The sequence below is a fragment of the Lissotriton helveticus genome, chromosome 5_1, assembly GCF_964261635.1.
Source record: "Lissotriton helveticus chromosome 5_1, aLisHel1.1, whole genome shotgun sequence".
NCBI classification, from domain to species: Eukaryota; Metazoa; Chordata; class Amphibia; order Caudata; family Salamandridae; genus Lissotriton; species Lissotriton helveticus.
In genome coordinates, this window is record NC_136065.1 from 1,091,806,153 (window position 1) to 1,091,827,288 (window position 21,136).

Genomic DNA, 21,136 nt, shown 5'->3' on the forward strand with positions numbered 1-21,136 from the left:
CTACGAATTATTGTCTCCAATACCACCTGTATGGTTACTGTTTGTGGGGTTGCCAAGTTTTTTAGCAAGTGCTTGGTTCATTAGGCTAAGGTTGATGTCCCATTTGTCTACAGTTCATATTTTTACATGAATTTTGAACGTGTTATTTCTCTACCACTTTCAATCCTTTGTCATGGTGTAGTGTTTTTAAAGAGTGTATTTTTGAAATATATGTGTATGTATTCTATGTTTGTACTTTTATGATACATGTATCGATTAAAGTATAAAGTAGACAACAATGTGGGGAAATAGCATCATCCAGTGCACTGATTTGTTTAGATCGGATTAAAATATTTGTTTCCACCACACTTTAGAATTACACAAATATATGCTTCATTTATGCTTTCGTAATTCTGATATAGTTGGAAATATTGGTATAATTTATCACAGACATTTAAATTTTGTTGTGTGCTGGAAAAGAACCTTTCTTTTTCCACCCCAACTGTCCAGCAAGAATATCACATACATCCTCTAACTTTGAAGTCAGAGAAAGAAAAGTAAACTTCAAGCTCCCTTGTTTTAAAGCACAGCAAATGTGACAAGATATCAAAATTTAAAGGCCAGTTTACAGAGCAGCGAGCACTTGTGGAAGAATACAAAGATGGTCAGAGAGGTGGTAAATATGCTTTGCGCCACAGTAGGGACAAAGACATGCTGGACAGCTTAAAATAATTAAGCCAGCAAACAGCAAGCAAATGTGGGCCACAAACCACAAAGTCAGTGGGTAAGCAATGAGCGGAATGCATTCCCAGGGAAGCTTTCAGAATGCCCCCAAGAGTTCATTCTGCAACCTGACCACAGTGTTCTTTGGTTGGCTTCGACCTAAAAAGGAGGCAAATGGCTATCCCTCAACAACCTCAACAATACCACAGTATTCAAAGTGCATTTTTAGGACCGGCTTGTCATCATAGCTGTCACCCTAGTTTTAATGAACAACTGAAAAGGAGCTTTAAGAAGCCCATCTGAGAGAGGGGCTTTGGCTCCACCAAATGTTTATTTGCTTGAGTACAGATTTTGATTGGGCAAGAATTGTGTGCTTCTGGTGAAAAACGATGCTTGTATTGCACTTTTTACCCTGTGGAAAAGCTTATGCTCAATACAAAAGGACTGAGTTGGTTATGGTGACATGCCACTGATAAAGGCTATAGGCTTGAACTGTTTATTATAAAATATTACAACAAAGGTAGTCGGTATGGCGTTTTTGTGAAGAGCATACATTAAAGCTAATTGGACTTTAAAGGTGGATTATCAGTACACTGTGCTAAAGCGTGCAGACAGGAATGTGTGCTTGTTAAAGGGAATCTCACAGATTACCACAGAAGGAAAGGATTTTTGTTTTGGTTACACCCATGTAAACCCTCTGGTTAAAAAAGATTCCTCGTTAAGCCATTTTTGACAGGGTTGTGCAGCGGTTTTTCAATTGCAATTTTGAATATATTTGTAATGCTATTATCATGTGCAGACAATTGCCTTGGTAGAAAGCTTGTGCAGAATATAGTAGCCCTGAGTTGGCTATGGTGACAAGCCAGTGTTAAAGCCCAAAGGCCATTGGAAAACGTTATGTTGAATGCCACAGGTCTAATCTTTTTATTATGAACATTTATGACAAACATAGGAAGGCTGACATATTTATTGTGAAAACCATATGTTAAAACCCATATAGGCCTTTAAGGGTGGATTATATTTACACTGTTTGAAAGCCTGTAGGCAGGTGCTTCGTTAAATGGATTCTCACAGGTTGCTAAGTAAGCAAGGGATTTGGTGTTGTTTGTTGGAAAACCCTGCAAGTAGTAAATTTGCATTTTAACAATACTTGGTAATGTTTTCAGGAGAGGTTAACTATTGTTTTGCCGACTGTACTATTGTGTAATCACTGATTTTTTGTACGCCCAAAGCTTGTCATGTGAAAAACCATATGCAGAATTTTAAAAGCCCAAACGGGTTCTGATGACAATCCAATGATAAAGGCTATTAACCACATTGGTTCTTTGGGAAATTGTATGTCAGATGCCACGTCTATGTCTAGGATGAAAAGTTACAACACAAGCAATAAGTAAGGATGACCACTTATTGAGAAAAGTGTTTGTTATCATCAATAAAGGTGGATTGCCCTTACACAGTGTTAAAGGCTGTAGACGGGTATTTTGTAGCCTGGAATCTTATTGGTTACAGCACTAGGCAAGCATTTTGGTGCTGGTTACATCATGGTTATATACTGTTTTGCTAAATGTAATTTTGTTTACATTTGTAATGTTGTAACGGTTCCTGATATTTGCCAGCCTATGTACAATACAAGAGGCCTCAGTCGGTCATAGCGACAAGCCAACAATAAAGTCTATGGGCTTGACTAGTTCACTGAGAAAAGCTGTCAGATGCTGTAGGTCTGATATGTTCATTATGAAAAGTTATGACAAAGGCAACAGGTCAGGCCTACGTATTGTGAAAAGCATTTACTAATGCCAATAGGTGTTCAGGGTGGATTGCATGCTGCATCGAAGGCTATAGACTGGTAGTTTGTTACACAGAATCTTACAGATTAATTTAGTAAGCAAGGGTTTTGGTGTAGGTTACCCTCTTTGACAAATTACTGAGGTAGAAAATCTGCACTCCACTAATCCTTCTTAGACAGTTTAAAAATATATATTTTATTTATGCTCTTTGCATTCAAATTAAGTAAAAACATTTTGTGGAATACATCTTGACATATTATGAAGCATGGACATTCATGACACATATACACCATACATTGTTATTTATGTGTGGGGTCAACTGTCTCCATAGTCTCCCCCAATCATTTTCCGCCATCAGGTCTCTGTTGTTAGACTGTCTTTAAATTGATTCTATACTATTTTGCCAACTGGTATTTTATATATCTTGTAATTTAGTTGAAAATTGCCTTGTGAGAAAGCATATTCCAATATAGTAGGTGATGGTGACAAGCCAAAGCTAAAGGTTATGGGCCTGGTTGCTTCATTTGGGAAAGGTATGCCAGATGCCATAGGACTGATCTATTGATTATGAAAGGCTATGATAAAGAAGTAGTCGGATGTGTTTTTTGTAAAACGCATATGTTAAAGTCTATAGGCCTTTTAAGGTAGATTGTCATTACACTGAGTTAAAGAGTACAGCAGGTATTTTGTCACATGGAAATTCAGAGAGTGCCATAACAGACTAGGCCTTTGCTGTTGTTTACCCCAGGAAAAACGTGGTGGGTAGATTTGTGCATCGAGCATCATTCTTAAGCTGCTTTCGGAGAGACTGCATTTTGTTTTGAGAATTTTTAAAATTGCATATTGTATTGAGAATCCTTATTAGGTGCTTTTCAAAGGGGTTGCACACTGTTTTTCCAAATCTGCTTTTCTACATGGTTCTAATTTAGTAACTCTACACACGATCGTTAGCTTGAAGAAAAGCTTATGCTCAATATAATAGCCCTGAGCTACTTATGGTGATAAGCCAGTGATAAAGGTTTACTTCGTTTTTTATTGAAAAAATTACAACAAAGGCAGTAGACCTCATTTATATATTGTGAAAATCATATATTAAAGCCAATAGGTCTTTAAGGGTGGATTGATATTGCACCTTGGTAATATCCGTAGACAGGCATTTTGTTACATGGACTATCACAGATTACTGCAGTAAGCAATGTTAGTTACTTCCTTTGAGAAACCCTGGAGAAATGAGATTTGCACTGTGATAATCCTTGCTAGAACCCCTTATGGCAGGTGTAGTTGTTTGTCAGGCCATTGTAATAAATAAGCTCAACCTACATATTGTTTTTTTGTGTCAGCCTTCCTCTATCTGAGTGTCATTCACATTATGTTTCTTCCCGTGAAAACATACTGCATGTGGCAATGGGTTAGCCCATTTCTGCCATTGGCTTTACTGCCCTGTGGGTATCAGCATTTTGCCTGGTAATATTTTCACATTAGTATGAAAATGAGTGTGCTTCAGTGTCTGGACTGCCGGTCAGACCTTAGGTTTCCATTTTTTGCTGTTACAGGTTCCTTTTCATTTATCTAATTTTCCTGTTTCTTTTTAGTGTGTCTTGCAGCCCATTTCATTTGCAGTGTGCTATATGCTGCCTGTGCAGACCATATTTTCTAAACTGGGCAGTAATCTTGGAATGGTATCGTCGATTCAATAGTATTGAAAACTGAATGGGATACTGCGATAAAGTTCAGGAAGATGCAAACCTTTGCTAACTAAGAGATCCCAGGTGGTGAGGACTAGGGATCACTGCTACTCCACTTCCAATATATGCTGCGTTTTCCCCCAAGGCTCCATCCTAGCACCCACTTTATTTAATCTCAATATGGAGTCACTAAGCATTATCTTCCATAACGCTGGTGTTGCCCGTCTCCTATGCAAATGACTCTCAGCTTTATCTAAATACGTTCATGTTAGCGGAGATTGTCCTGTTCAGAAAGTACCCAACCTCAACTTCAATCATGGATGAACCAGAACATCCTTCTTAACCCACACAAAACTGAATTTCACCTCCTGTCAGCCTTTACCAAAAGCAGATTCTACCCCAAGCTCCTTAAAACACTAAGGGCCCCATTAGGATGTCGGGCGGATCGCCATCCGCCCGACATCCTTCCCCACCCGCCACCCATTTCCCCCCCTCCCCCGCCATATTACTATGGCGGGGGGACCGTGGCGGACGGAAAGACCGTCCGCCGCTTTTCCGCCCGGTCGACGTTGCGGGTCCCCAGGGATTCTGGGAGGTCGGGGGGCGCACATGGGGGGTACCTATGGTACCCCCCTGCACTTCAATGTACAACGTGGCAGGCACCGCACGGTGCCTGCCACGTTGTGCATTGAAGTGCGCGACGTGCATTTTTAGATTGCGGCGGGCGGTGCTTCAGCACCGCCCGTCGCAATGTTAAAAATGCGGGATGCGCCCGCCAGTGTGGCGGATGCATCCTAATGGCCCCCACGGGACCGCCTCCCTTATGGCAGGCGGTCCCGTTTTACGTCGGGATGGCGGGCGGACAAAGTCTGCCCGCCATCCTAATGTGCCTCTAAATTTGGAAGGCTTTGAGCCTACATCAGTCTTGTCAGTCAAATCTCTTGGCTTCACACAAGACCCAGACATCAATTTTATCCCTCATAGCATCAAGAGAGCAAAAGCTACAAACTTTCATCTCTTTACACTAAAAAAATAATTGCTCGCTTATCGCTTCCAATCTGCTAAAAGCAATTGCCCATTCACTGGCTATTTCACAATCATTTTAGCAATTCTCTACTGGATGGAGTTCCTCTATCATGACTTGCCCCGCTCAAAGGGGTACTCCTCTTGGAGCCTGTTTCCAGTCCAGGGGGACCTGGCCTGAGAGTTCGGGCTGGACTGTTCCCATTGGGCGCAGGGTCAAGACTGATTTGCATATGGCTGGGTCTAAACTGGATTGGCATGGTGAGCAAAAAAACGATGGATTTAGGCCCAGATCTCTGTATTGGGGTACATGTATGACATGGTTATGCATTCTATCCATCAATTGTTCTTTTTGCATTTGTTTGAATTGCAAACAAATGCCTGACAAGTTTAAGTGGAAACATGGTTTTTGTTCTACTATGCGGATGGGAAAGTGGGTGCATGCAAGAATGAATTTGTGGGTGCATTACTTAATATTTAAGTACAATGATGAGAGACAGAGTGCATGTATGATAACCTAAGCTCATCAGGGGGACTCAAGAGGCACGTTCAGTTATAAGCCAGACATATTGCGATTGTCAATGCTGGTTAAGGCTTGTGAACACAAAAATGGAGGAGTGACGAAGCTATTTATTCCGTCAATACTGAGGTCAGTCTTTAAAAAGTTTATCATTGTCACGCGTACATATGCAAACTCCCACTGACACAAGAATCGCTTTTATGTAACCAGCACAACAAAAAGTCTCCGGATCCCTGGTCATAGAGAACAAGCACAATGACTAGTTCAAGCCATTCTAATGCAGAAGGGTCTACTCCCATAAATAATCATCACTCAATCAATATACGTTTCTAAAGGGACCCCACAGCATATTTTCAAATAAAAATGAAAGCAGGCAATTAAGGGGAACGGAACATGTTGAAGGAGTGAACATGAACAGGAACCGTCAAAACTCGTAGTCATCAATCAAATGGGTGTACAAAACATATGCTACAGGAAAACTTTTTTTAATGTCAACTGATGCTATTACACCGTAAGTGAGCTTCCCCTAACCAACGTGTGCCAACATGCTGCTAAAATCATAAGTAACACCAGACATATGCAATCCTTTGCAAAAGTGGTAACATATCTTAGCAGAGGTCTTCTGAGCACCCATCTCAGGACTGGAGCTAATGGCTCAAGGGCTAGTGATATAACATTAAAAGAACAGGGTCAAAGGTTTACGGTTAGTGATTCAGGGTACAGGTGTAGATAATTATGGTGTTGCGGTACAGGTGGTATTATCAAGGGATTCATGGGCATAGGGTTTAATGCATTTAGTTTTTTTATTGATGTTTATTAATTTTCTATTTTTTCTCATTATAAAGTATTTTTAAGGTCTTGTTAGTGTTCAACAAATGCATATCTCAACATCTTGGAAATTCCCAGTCCAATTGATACAATGAGCATTTCAAACAGTGAATTCAACACCAATCACCTAAACCCTAGCTATCTGCCCAAGCAGCAATACCCGATCAAGAGGACACAGTCATTCAGCCAGATTCAGAGACTCGGAGACCGAGAAACCATTCTGTTATACAGTCTAATGGGGAGGTGCCTGCAATAATTATACAGCACCAGTACACAAGGGGAATATATATCTAACGTAACAGACTCTTCAAAGTTCTGGAACCGTATTACCCTACTGCCTAGTATATGAAATTCAGGTAATTATGTCAGTTGCCAACAGCCTCATTCTTGTCTCTCTTCCCTCCATGACAGAAGAGCCCGGTTTTGCTTCAAGAACCAAATGAAATCCCTTGTAACTACCAACTGAATCAATCTCTGCCCCTGCCCTTTTATAGCGCATATGGCACCTATCTCCGCCACTGTCCACTTTCAGATGGCCCTGAGCCATGCGTTATTCTCAGATGCAGTGTGCACTTTCCATTCCATAACCATGTCCCTCATAACCAACACTAGGGCCAAATTTATAAATCAACAAACATTCTTTAGGGCTTTAGAGAGTAGAGAAGTAAGCTTCATGAGGGAGGGTTAGCCACCAAAAACTGCCTTCTCTTTCTTAACTGACTTGGAAGACAGTGAGAGAAGTTCTTTGACAATTCAGAATGAAAACCTAAATGAAGAAAAAACAAATGTGGAGGAAATGGGAGCAGCAAAAGAATGAAACAGAAAATTCAAAAAAGCATAGCAACAGAAAAGTATATATTCCTGTCATTCTGTGTGGTAAGTGTAAATCTCATTCAAGTTTAAGAATGATCACACGTAGAGGGATCCAAAACCTTTTAAAAGGTTGTCACTTCACTACTCGGCAACGTAAGCATAACCACCTCCCCCAGTCCCTCAATATTTTTTTTTTACACTATCGCTTTCTCAGCAAACATTAAGTTCAAAACATTTTGCAATGCGCAATAGTTCAAAATTACAAGGTTAATGGTAGCAGTTAGAAAATGATGCATATGATACTTGCAACCCGAAGCCGTCACCAAAGGAGCAATACTCATACTAGTATAGTATTCAGGTCTGACACACTGATTACAGAAAATCTGGAACTCTAGGACAAAACTGCAGTGTCCACAATGATCAGCTGCATTTGTATTCTAACCCTAAAAACCTAAAGATATGCATATACAAACAAATGGTACGGGGATCTCCACGCATAGTCAAAAAAGATGGATAATGTACAAAAATTGTAAAATCTCAATAATAAACAGCCTCCTCAATCATTGGCCCTGCCATATACTCAAAATGTAATCATTTCAGTGCAAAATTGCCACATTCACTTGACATAAGAACGTCAGAACATACCACATTGGATTCTTCCTTGGTCCTACACAGATGTCTTCTCAACAGAGCACCCAAGGAGGATCATGGGTTACATTTGGCATTACAGCTACTGAGTACCCTTTCAGGGTTTCAGGAATTCAAATCAGAATCTAGACACACTGCATTCCTTCCTCATTTCAACTAAGAGTGCTAATAGGTTATTTGGAGTTGAGCTACAAGGCATTTCCTGCAAATCTCTTAGGGAAGGAGAACTGAAGCCATATAGACAGAGAGCAAGTACTATTAGTCAACCACCACGTTAGCACCACCAACAACTTAAGTAATTAAATATTTAACTTAACAGTGGACACTTAACTAGTGTCTTCCAAGTGCATTTGGCAAATAGCTGAGGTCACAGAAAATGTCACTGAGAATACAAAAAATATCCAGAGTTCTGAACTTAAAAAAATGCAGCAAGTAGCTGCGGCGGCTCCTCCGGTACACATGGGGAGCGTCGCTCCACTGCTTTAAGAGCAGTGCAAAGGAAAAATAAAATGATAATAACGGAATGTTATTATCATTTTATGTTTAGTATTGAGCTTGCAGTTGCAGCCAGGTTAGGTTAGAGCAGGACTGGGCTCCCGTGACCCAGAGGGAGGAGGAGTGGTTGCTGCATCTTAAGTGTGCATGACGGTTTGGCTTGCCATCTTGTGCCAGCCAAACTTTGCATGTTCTCCACCGGCAGTATTGCACAGGCTGGGTGGGAATATGCACAGCCTCCCTGTCCCTCTCTGAGCACTGAACCACGGCACTCAGGCTAATCACAACGCTGCTGTAAGGCAGAGTCGTGATTGGCTAGGGGAGTCTGGGAGCCTATGGGCTTCCTGTTTCCTGAGTCGGAGAGGAGGCGGCTGGCGACCAGCAGCTAAGTTTTCTTTTTTTCTTTATTTCTTTTTTCTAACCCCCCCTTCCCTACCAGCCACCACTATCAAATAGCATTCTCGTATTTAGGTATAGCCACATTACCCACATGCAATTATATGTCATCAGACTCCATAAAGTTCCTACAAGCTAGCTGTTCGAAAAACACTTACTTGGCAAGCAGGAGCAAGTTGCATTTTTCTTCGCAGAAATTTTTCAACATGTCCAACTGTTGCTTCTCCTGAAACACGCACAAATTTCTTCTCAAGGGCCTGGAAAAGGAAGCACACTTAAGTTTTAATAAACATAGTATTGAGGATATTGTGCAGTTTTGTAGTGCAGTACAAGATTATATCAAAACACCTGTCCCACAAGACAGAAAATCAGAAATGGTAACAAATAACCAACAACAAATGTTTACAGGGGATGGAGAAAAAGTTGCAGTAGTGTGGGTTACGGAAGCCAAATGAACATTCTAATTCAATACATTAACTTAATGGGGCACAGAATATAAATTAATGTACAGGCTACATTCAACGAGTACTTAAAGTATGGTTACAATAGTACAATTATTATTATAACAATTCTTTCCTCCAATCCTAGGTATGAGATGGCTAGCTACTGCATGCTACTCTAATATGTACACAGCACTTTAAGAAACATGAGCATAGCTGGCACAGCCAATTCCCAACCCTCAGTCCCCCACCAACAATTTAGCCACCCTGTGTTCTTTTAACTTTTTCTTTTTTTATTGGCCTGTTGATAGCAGACGAGCAGAGCTGTAGGAGGGAATCTGAAGGCATGAAGAATGGGTCCCATGACTGAAGGGGCTGACATGGGATACACTTATTTTTTGGTCCCAGTGCATTTGGCCCTATTTATTGGTAGGCTCCCAATCACAATATATAATGGGTATATGCAAGTATAACAACCACACCTTTATAACTTAACACTTTTACTCCTGCTCCCGACATGTCATCACCTACTCTGACACTTGGATTAACTACATAGATATTGAAACACCAGTCGCTTTCCAAAAAAGACCATGTGACTTAATTGACTTACAAATAGCAGCACACTAAGAAAGCAGCTATCTAGTCCTAACCAAATCCCAAATGGTCACATGATTCTATGCCTTGACCAGTGACTATGGAACCTTAAACACATGCCATCATTGTCCACATACCCTTCAAACACCACCTTGTAATAATATACCACCCCAGAAGAAGCCTTTTTCTAGAACCTCAACTTCATCTTAGGTACAATTCCTTAAAGGTATTTGATGGCTTCAACCTTCACTCGAAAAACATAAGCAGGGACCCTATGCATAATTAATACCTCTCTAAACACTCGCTACTGCCCTATCCACTACTAATGTAAAGCTGTAATTCTAAGAATCTTTCTCCCTAAGCCACAATCTGTCCTTCAGAAATTCCAAATCATCTCCACTCCTTGCATCAAACAGCTTTTTGCCCAAATCTCCATAATTAGATGCCAACCCAGTTAAAGGGCCATCATCGTGGACACTTTGTAGACGAGCTCCCAGCAGTCGCTACCTTTATAAGCCATCATCCTGCCCGTGTTTTCATAAAATTCGCCCATCACTGTCCCAGGTATGGCAGAGACAGCGGGGACTGCCCTGGTGTTGTAGGGGTGCTGATGGCTCCCAGAGGAGCTGGGGCAGACTGAGCGCTCCGAGTGATGCTGGCCTGCTGGTTACAGCCGGGCCTGGCGTTGCGGCCAACAGGGCGAGAGCGGAGCGGGCGTGAAAGACCTGGTCACTCGGTCCCATGGCTACGACCCCCGATCAACTAGCTGTGCACCTGCTGGATCAGGCGCTGTGCTGAGGAAGATCCCGGCCCGAAGTTTGACAAACCCAGTGGTAGGTGGGGCGTGGCACTGGAGCAGCTGGGGCTTGCTGCTGCGATTGCCTGTGCTGGCCTAGGGAAGAGGTAAGACTATGACGGTGGTCGATTTGTTGGGGATCCTTCCTGAGGACTGGGAGTGCCGCAAGTGCTATAGCCCCCACCACATGGGAGATGTACTGGGCCATGAGATTGAGGCACATTTCCGGGCTGTGATAACGACAAGGCCTATAAAGTGAGCCTCACAGTGTCTCCTGCACTGTATACTGCTCTCTGCTTGGACCCAGATGTATACTAGGGGTTGAGAGTATTGGTGTTGATTGGACCCTTAGAAAGTAGGACCGATTTTGTCTCCCACCTCTCATGCCAGTTTTTATAAAAATTGATTTGCGGCCTGGAAACAGAGTCGGGCAGTATAATTCTCAGCGTATGACTCTGAAGGTGGGGGAGGGGGTCTGGCTGCGGTCATGTCATGTCATGTCAAAGGTTCTTATATAGCGCCTTATCACCGCAAGGTCTCAAGGCGCTTGCTTTGGGAACCCATCCTGGCTTTTTCCCTGTGAGATAACACGTACTTGGCATCCCCAAGGTAAAAGCCAGGCATCCCGCCGCGGAGGGGGGGGGGGCGTAGTGGAGATTAAGCAAGCTATTGCCCAGAGTTGCAGAGTGTGAACCCGTGATTCGAGTAGGCACCGAAGCGAGAATTATCGAGTCCGTGGACATTTGGGCTCAAGACCCTGCCGCGTCGGGAATTGAACCCTGGTCCCGGGTCTGACCTCTGCTTCAGGGTCTGCCACCTCTAACCAGTGAGCCACACTTCTCCACTGCGGTCAGTCCCCTCGTTGTGAAAGAGGTCAGGCCAGGCCCTGGTGCGGCTGGCAGCCATGGACTGGTTGAGGCTGGTGTAGGGGAGAGCTCGTGCAGGGGTTCTTAGCTGCTCCTACTAGCTGTGGGTGGTGCTAGAGTGGGCCAGCTCATTGCGGGCTTCTTGTGCCGCCCTGGGGAGATACATTAGGGGGCTAGGCGGATCGTGCACACCACAGATTACAACATAGGCTTCCTGAACAGACGGCAGAAAGATAGTCTCACCATGTCTAAAGACAAAAATTTCAGCGCAACGTCCAAGCAGAGCACTACAGACTAGTTTACCAGGGTTGGTGTGCGTGCTGCAGATTTGCAGGGGCTCCCGGGCCTGGCCCTGATAACACAGTGCTGCTGAAGGCCGTTACACAGTCCAGCGACATGCTGGACACCAAAATAGGAGTGGTTGGTACTGATGTTACCCTGCTGCGACAGAACCTTCGGAAGGCAGATGATCGCTTCACAGAGGCGCAGATTAGAGTGTCGAGGACTCAGTGACAACTCTCCAGAATGTCACTGTACTGACGGCCATGACGAAGGTATTGGCGACACGCGTGGAAGACATAGTAGGTCACGCCCATCGTAACAACTTACATTTTGTGGTCTTAACTGAGCGGTGCGCAGTGTCCTCTATGGACGAGTTTTTAACAGAATGGCTCAGATCAGTGGTGCCTGTAGAGTGCCTCTTGTCCTGCTTTGTGGTGGAGAGAGCACACAGATCATTGATGAAGAAGCACCCCCAGGTGTGAGGCCAAGACCGGTAATTGCCAAGATCCTCAAATATTTAGATAGAGAGACGATTCTCAAGCACACCCGGAGCCAAGAAAAGATTAGGTTTGAATCACGCACATCATGATATTTCCAGATTATACGAGGATGGTTCAACACAAAGCAAATGATTCATGGCAGAGAAAAAAAAATGAGGGACCTCAAAATTCAATATATGTTATTATATCCTGCTCGCCTGAGGGTGATCTTTAGTTCCAGCACCCTTAAGGAAGGGTTTGCTTGGGTTGATGAGACTTTTTCGCTGAAGCCTTACACTCCACCACGTTTGGATTCAGACTTATCCCTGAGTGACAAGCGCAATCATCCTACAAAGTCCACCATCAAGCATTGTAATAGGTTCCACTCGTCCTGGACGAATAAACACAGTGATGATGAAGATTAACAGACAATTTATAGTATGATAGACCCCATGTTTGCCTTGGTGAATCTAAACTGGACTAATACTTCCCGCTGTGACTGAGTCGCGAATCTCTTGCATATTCCTGTAATGTGCGCAATTGTTATCAGACTGCACCTCTAGAGTAACGTGGTTTAAGTTTCTGTAGGCAAGATGTTTTGTTGGGAAAGGGACAAGTGGATCCATTGGCGACACCCTCCCCGGGCCCTCATTGGGGTTGGGGGATGGCTTCTTTTGCGACACATACTACTTGTTCATAGAAGTTATTGGGAGATGGGCTAAGATTTGCTTCAATGTTTTTTGTTGTTATGTTCATGCACAGCTCGACCACTCACACCCAACAACATTCATGAGCAGGACCCCCGGTTATGCACCATAGATATCAATGGCCAACACAGTCCCTGAAGGCCCTACAGGGCATTTTTGTATTCTCACTTGGAATGTACGAGGAGTTCTCGATAAGGTTAAGCGCAGTGCAGTGTTGAAGCTGACCAAAAGACTAGGGGGGCATTCGCCTCCTACTTTTGTGGTCCAAGTTCCCTGCTTGGCTAGATATAGGTATACACAAACATATCACTCAAAATTCACGAGAGGATTAATAGGTACTGGTCTTCTAATTCATCGCAGGGTCCCCTTCCAGACCAACAGAGAGTGGGCTGATGCTTACGGCAGATACATTCCTCATGGGTGTCGCCCAAGGTTCCGCCCTCTCCCCTATCCTTTTCAACCTCTTTTTAGAACCTCTTGCTAATTTTCTAAATGAGAAGAACATTCCCTTCCATATGTACGCGGACACACAACTTTACTTGAAAATGTCATCCCTGGATAACATCATAACACTCAACTCTACCTTAACGTCTACTCAAAATTGGTTAACTGAGAACCATCTCCTGCTCAACACCTCCAAAACTGAATTCCTTCTCATCTCTCCTCCGAACCACCCCTTCAAGCTAGACCTTTGGCTGACTCTCCTCACTGCTTTCAATTGCACCCCTCTCATCATTGACTCTGCCAAATCCCTCGGAATCACCTTGGACAAGCACCTGAATATGAAAAATCATATCAGCAATGTATGTAATGGAGCTAATCACTTGATGAGGACACTTAGAAATATCAAGCCCTTCCTTCCACAAAATGACTTGAAACAAGCGATCCAAGCACTGGTCTTGCCGAGACTAGATTATGGCAGCGGTACGTTCTGTGGTCTTCCCAAATACACCCTGGGTCCACTAAGGTCAGCACTAAACGTTGCGGCCAGACTAATTACTGGTACCAAATGAAATGAGCACATTTCAACAGTTTTAAAGTCTCTTAGTTGGCTGCCCTATGAAGCTCGAATCCAGTTTAAGATTATCGTTCTAGCACACAAAGCCCTGTATGACAACACCCCCAGGTACCTAGCACAAAAGTTTGAATTACCATGTGGCGAGAGAACCTCAAGAAGCGCTAACTACTTCTTCTGAAACCACGTATCATGAATAAACAGAGAACTTGTCGTCGAGCCTTCTCAGGTGCTGCACCAAAGATCTGGAACTCTCTTCCACTGGAATTGCGCAGAATATCCTCAATTATTGCTTTCAAACTTGAAGCCAAAATTTTCCTTATGATCACATTTTTACTTTAATTTGGCATTGTCACATGTTGCAGCCTTATATTGACCTGTTAATCACATTACTCGCTGTGTATCATTTGTTGGTGATTATTGTGACTATAACTGTTTGGTATTCTTATCCGATATCGTTCTAGCGTTTTATTCTCCCTCTCCTCTCGCTGTGTATCTTTTGTCTAAGATTGTTCTTCTGTAAAGCGCTCTGATATCCCTCTGTATCTGGTTCGCGCAATATAAAACTTTATAAAATAAATAAATACATGATAGTGACTGTTACATTTAAAGGGAACAGCTTACATTAGGTAGTATATATCCTCCCATAGGGACACAATTTTGTAGACCAGGTCACTGGCATGTGAGGAGAGTTGCTGAGGCGTTTCTCGGTGATGGGTGGGGACTGAAATGATGTCCTCCACCCGGAGATTGACAGTTGGGACGCCAGGGGTGGTGGGGTGAAGCACGGGGATCAAGGCTGCTTTCCCTGATGTCTGCGCAGGGTTGGACTGATGCCTGGAGGGCATATCCTCTGGCTTAAGCTGGATAGAAATGCTATTAAATGGTCCAGAGTACCTTCTCTAGGCTGTACTATCTGTTAGTCCCTACCGTATACATACCGAGTATCAGGCTTAGATATCCTGGCGAGAGGGTTGTCTAATCATTCTCCAGTAACCCTTGAGTTCCATGTGGGCCCGAGGCGCCCTCCATTCCGCTGGCATATCGTCATGGCACTTGCCAATCCCGTTGTATAAGGTGCTCCTTCACCCGTCCATCGTGGAATACTTTTTTATTAATGCAGACACAGCACCCTCCAGGATAGTACTATGGGAAACCCTTAAACCGACACTTCAGGCAATTGATATTAGTTTCTAAGAGGGCAAACATGAGCGTTGGACGCGTGAGCTGGTAGAACTTGAAGCACAGATGTGTGCTTTGGAAGAAAGCAGCCACGGGAGGGAGGGCAATGCAGCGCAACATCAACTGAGCCTGATCCAACAGTTGTACTAGCAGCTGATCCTTGATGAGGCTAAACAAGCATGGCAGGCTGCACAGAGCAGCCTTACTCAGTTGGGAGATAAATCCATCAAAATGCTGCACTGACACTGCCAGGCTACTAATGTGGTCTCACCAGTGCCAGTGGTGTGGGACACTCAATGTGGGTTACAGTTGGGCCCCAGGGAGGTTGTTCAGAGCTTTGCTGCATACTATGGGGAGCTCTACGCGTGGAGGGACATGGATGACATCAACGAAATCTTTGAATTTGTTAAGGCTCTGCCCAGAGGTCCCTGTCAGATACCGCTCATGCGCAGCTCGACGAGATGATTACCTTGGAGAAATTGCCCGCACTCTTGACGGAGATGTGGACTGGGCGGGCCCCAGTGCATAATGGCTTTCCGAGCAAATTTCTTAAAGTCTATATACTGCAACTAGGGAATCATCTATTAGGAGTGATCCACGCGGCAATAGAGTAAGCACAGTTACCACCGGACTGGTGGTAGGCAGAAATATTCATTTTTCTCAAACCTGTACGCCTACCTAAAGACCACTCCTCTTACTGCCCAATTTCTCTCCTCAATTTTGAGGTGAAACATTTCGCTAAAACACTGGCCAACAAATGAATGAGGTACATGTCCAATCTGGATCATCCTGATCAAGCAGGATTTTAGCCCTATAGCGCCACACAAGATAATATTCAAGAGTTTATAACGCTCTCGCCATGGCGGACTGTTTAGAGAGACTGGGGGGCTGCTGGGAAGGCGAACGTGAGAGAAGGGCTCCATACGAACGCCAAAGTAATGCGCTATGGCGATGGAACTTATCAAGGCTCCAGATAGCGCTCAGTAACTCGTTTATTGACATATGAATGGACTTTCCACACATACTGTCCATTGACAACTCTTTGGTGCACCAAGCTTAAGGCTTAAAGGATTAATGTTCAACAGGCTCTATGACTTATTGACTCTTGTGAATAAATTCTGCTCACCACATTACATTCTGGCCTTGAAAAAGCCCGCGCAGGGCGAAACGCGCGTCGGCTGTGACGGTGTGGCAAAAGAAAGAAATCAATAATAAATGGACATTGAACATTAAAAGGAACATTGTACTTGTTTATTTGAGGACGACAAGGAGAGTGAAAATATTGAATTGTCGTGGCTGGATGCCAATTGGATAATAGCAACAAGAAGGGATGTGCACTGGTATCTTTGTTGTAATTTGTATATGATATTCTGCCTCACCCTGAGTGAGTAAGATATCGTGGATTGGTGCTATAAGGTGGATGAGCACGATACCGGACGAACACTCCCAAAAAGTGTATCAAATCTATACCATATGAAATCTTGACAAGGGAAACATTATTTTAAGATGTGCTGATCAAACAAAGCAAATCCACCACTTTTCGTTGTCAACAAATGAATGAGGTACATGTCCAATCTGGATCATCCTGATCAAGCAGGATTTTAGCCCGATAGCGCCACACAAGATAATATTCAAGAGTTTATAACGCTCTCGCCATGGCGGACTGTTTAGAGAGACCAGCTACTGAGCTGCTCACCGACATAGTTAAAACCTTTGATTCGGTTAGCTGGGAGTACCTGTTTGCTCTTCTTTGGAGCATCAATTTTGGCCTCCGGTTTCTTTCTTATGGTGGTCTTCTTTACACCGATTTAACAGCCTCTGTTAGGGACACTGGCACAGTTCTGGATCCTTTCAGGATCCTTAGGGGTGCCTATTGTCCCTCCTGCTATTTGCTCTGGCCATAGCGCCGCTGGCGGCCTGGGTGAGGGCTGATGCCCAGGTGCAAGGTTTTGAGTGGTCCGCAGAGCTGTCCGACAGGATAGCTTTAAAAGCAGACGTTGTTCTGTTCTTTATTATGGACCCGAAGACATCTGGCCCTCACATCCTACAGATCCTGCAGATCTTTGGCAAGACCTCTGGACTCTGTACTAACGTCGGGAAGTCAGTGGTATTCCGGGTGGGGGGGGCCACTGACAATATGGCATGGGCATCGGGGTAAACGTTGGCTACAACTGGGTTTAAGTATCTAGGGGTGTTTATCTCTCCACTGTATCATCAACCCACAATTCGGCACAAATGTTATCATGTGTTAAAGAGAATATAAAAACCTGGTCCCTGCCCACTGCTATTCTCTTTGTTGGGCAGATTGACGCTTTTTAGGATGGTCTTGTTGCCCTGCATGCTATACCAATGGCAGCATTACCCATACACTATCCCGCCCGCTTGGTTCCAAGAGATAAATAGTTTTAACTCTGTTCCTTTGGGGGGTAGTGCGACACGCATTGCACTCTGGACGTGCTTCCAATTCAAGTATTGTGGAGGCATCGCCTCGGCCGATGTGTATTCCGAATACGCTGCCTTCCACTTATTAATCATCAATGATTGGTGGTATGGTGCGCAAGATGAGCCTCCGCATGTAATGGGGCATTTGGTGACACTGCTTCCTCTACAGTGGGAGGGGGATGGGTTCCCTTCCCCCGGCAACCCAAGTCATCATAAGTACATGGAGATGGTCCCTCCGGGGGATGGTGTGGTGAGGAAGATTGACTCAGGTAACACCTCTGTGGGAGGGTAGCTTTTTTTCGCCAGGTTGCCTTATTGAGTGGTTTCCAGATGTGGAATGACATAGCGATATTCACCTTGGGGGAAACAGCCTTTACAATGGGGTAAATACATTTCATGCATTTGCCTCGCATTTTTTAGCACACATCTTTTTACAGCGATTATGCATTTACATCGCATACCAATACCACACATTTAAGGTAAGTTGGGGGAGTCTCCCCCCACAAATACATTGTTTTTAAATATAAAAACAAATGTGTGGTTTGGCATGCAATGCAAATGCATAATCGTGGTAAAAACATGCGTGCTAAAAATTCGAGGCAAAGGCATGCAATGTATTTACCAGCGCTGTACCATCATACAACCCCACCTTGGAAGATGTTCGGGGCATAGTATTAAAATAATTTCAGGAGCTGCAGAATGATTACCAGTAACACCATTGCCAGTTCTATAGATACCTGCAGATGCGCTATGCCTACCTTCAAGACTTGCTAGAGTTTAACCAGTTGGAGGACAAACTGTTAATGAGAGATTTGGGTATTCACAAGGTAACACAAATTTATCAATCACACATCAAACATATAGTACCACCAAACTGCCTGCTCTTAGGGCGGCAAGGCAAGGGGACATAGCTACTATTGATGAAGATGACTGGACAGAAGCCCTGGAGGCCCCTCGTGGAGCAGCAATTTCATCCCGTCTTCACCTAATTCAGTTAAAATATCTACACAGAGCTTATTATACTAGACACCGTTTATGGTGCATCGGCTCCTCATTGTGTCTTTGGTGTGGGGTTGAGGAGGGCACCTTCTTTCACACGGTATGTAGCTGTGTGCTTTGACTCGCTTCTGGCGGGGTGAAGTCCTTTCTTGGGGAGGTCCTCTGCTGGGAAGCCCCACTAGACTTGAAACTACTGTTTCATAGCACAGAGGAAATAGGAGTCAAACAACATAAAAACATTTATTTTTCCTGGGCCTCACGCATGAAGAAAGGGATTTTGCCAGACTATGAAATGCTGACACATCACCCCTTGGTGGGGGCCTGGAAGAGAGGGATGGCTCACTGAATGTGGCTAGAGGTTGCAGTGTTCCAGGCTCGAGGATGTCCGCAAAAACACTCAAACATATGGCAGCACTGAGCCGATTATAGAGGTATAGTCCTGGCCCCGGTTCACACTATGGAGTCCCAATTGGAAGACAAAATACATTTTAGTGCCAAGAAATGAGAAATTAAAGGGGGGGTTCTGTGTTACATTTGAATGACGATTTTATTGCCGATTTGTGGGGTGTGGTTGGGGGATCAACTGTGCAAGTTGTAGTTTTATTGTTCATGGGAATTTACCCTATAATTTCTCATTTCTGTATGTAAACCGTCATGGCCTAGATATTTTGCTAAAACCCGATAAAATTTGTAGTGAAATAAAAGAAAATCCCCATAATTAAACCTACATTCGTTTCAAACCACCTCTTCATTCTACTTTAAACATATTGACGAAATATATTTTTTGAACGACAATCATTTTCACAGGACTCCATTAATTTTTAGATTCCCAGCTCGCGGCAAACACTTTCCACACTACCCACCTGGTAGTTTTTCCTGATGTACGAGGAAAATTCTATCAGCACGACAGAAATCCATTTTTGCAGGCCTGCATTTCTGCCCAGGAACTGTCACCCGCCCAACCCCCTGTTCTCTTCAGTTCATCCGAAAGCCACATGGCCCTCACCCCGAGTGAATGATTCATTTTTCCTCTCCTGCTCCCAGCCTGATAAAACATCCTTGACACAGTGATCAGGTTATCTAGACAATGGTCTGACTGCTGGACTCTAATCAGGGTAAATAAACAAATGACTTGAAATACCAGGCTTTGATCAGGCAATTGAACAATGACCTGAAAGAAAGAGCCCTGATCAAAGCAGAGTGGACAATGCTCTGTGTACCAAGCCTTGACCAGGTCACCAACTACAAGCATAGAGTGGACAATGCTCTGTGTACCAAGCCTTGACCAGGTCACCAACTACAAGCATCGCCTTGATCAAGCTATCAACTACAAACACTGCCCTGATTGGACAATTGACTGACAGCCAAAAGAATGGTATGAGAAATGTATAAAAGGCTTGTAAGCTACAGAGTAAAGTAACAGCCTCCTGGGTTTTGTCTCTGACTAGCTTGGGACTCTGTTCCATAGCCCGGGCTATTGAATACATCTGGGTTCCTCCTGAAGACGAAGGCTCCTGTGTCTCCTTTTACTACGTATGAAGGGTATGGAAGATTTGGGCGGTTCCCCCGCCACCGAGACCCTGTAAGTGGGTTATTCCAGTTCTTCAATATACTCATGTCTGCACTGATGGTCAACTACCTCAACTGTCCTTCAACCATCAGCCTTGGAGCACTAACTCTATTATCACCATGAGAAAGCAAATGCTCATCTCTTTAGGCAGACATCGAAAACTGAGCCTCATGCACTTGCACATCTACAAAGGAACAACAAGCACACTAACAAAAGCAAGTGACTCATGAAAATCTGAGTAATACGCCGTTCTCTTTTCTGCTTATCAACCTCACACACAGCTGCAGGCTCACAATCATGCTCTCCTCCTCCACTCTATCACTGCTCTAGTCAGCCTCATGGATAATGACTTTGCAATACAAGCCTCTTGTAAGACCACTACCACAAGGAGCACCCTTAACACATTACCACTACACTATTCTCCCCTAGACCAGATAAGATCAATATTCATAAAAGAATTTTCCTACAGGAGAAAATCAACAGAGCACAAGGTTCCACTCGGGAAATCTTTAATACAGGAAGAACTTTCACTGACCCTATGGCCCTTAAATGTCAAGTCCCAGTGTCACAGTCCCTTTGTACTCGTCTTTCTGACTATTTTGAGGAAAAAATTGCATCCATCTATAAGTCCTTCCCCTGTAGTAAAAGTACGGGAACTGAAGACATACTGGTGGACTTTTCAGTGTCTGCTCCTGTTTTTTCGGAATTTGAGGAGATCACTTTAGATCGATCTTTGACAAAACTCTTAAAATGTAGATCAAGCTCTCCAACTGACCCCTGGCCGGCCAAACAATATAAAGCACTGGCCCCTCTGCTCAATCCCATATTAAACGACATTTGGAATGACTCCCTCAGGACAGGCATATT

The 21,136-nt window shown here is 43.8% G+C and overlaps 1 protein-coding gene across 1 annotated transcript in view; it reads right to left on the reverse strand.

Moving 5' to 3' along the window:
* PCGF6 (polycomb group ring finger 6) overlaps positions 1-21,136 on the reverse strand; it is a 287,484-nt gene that overhangs the window by 78,159 nt on the left and 188,189 nt on the right. Inside the window, exon 8 of the mRNA XM_078643692.1 lies at positions 9,056-9,154. Within this exon, the coding sequence (XP_078499818.1) occupies positions 9,056-9,154 (99 nt within the window). The remainder of the gene's footprint in view (positions 1-9,055; positions 9,155-21,136) is intronic.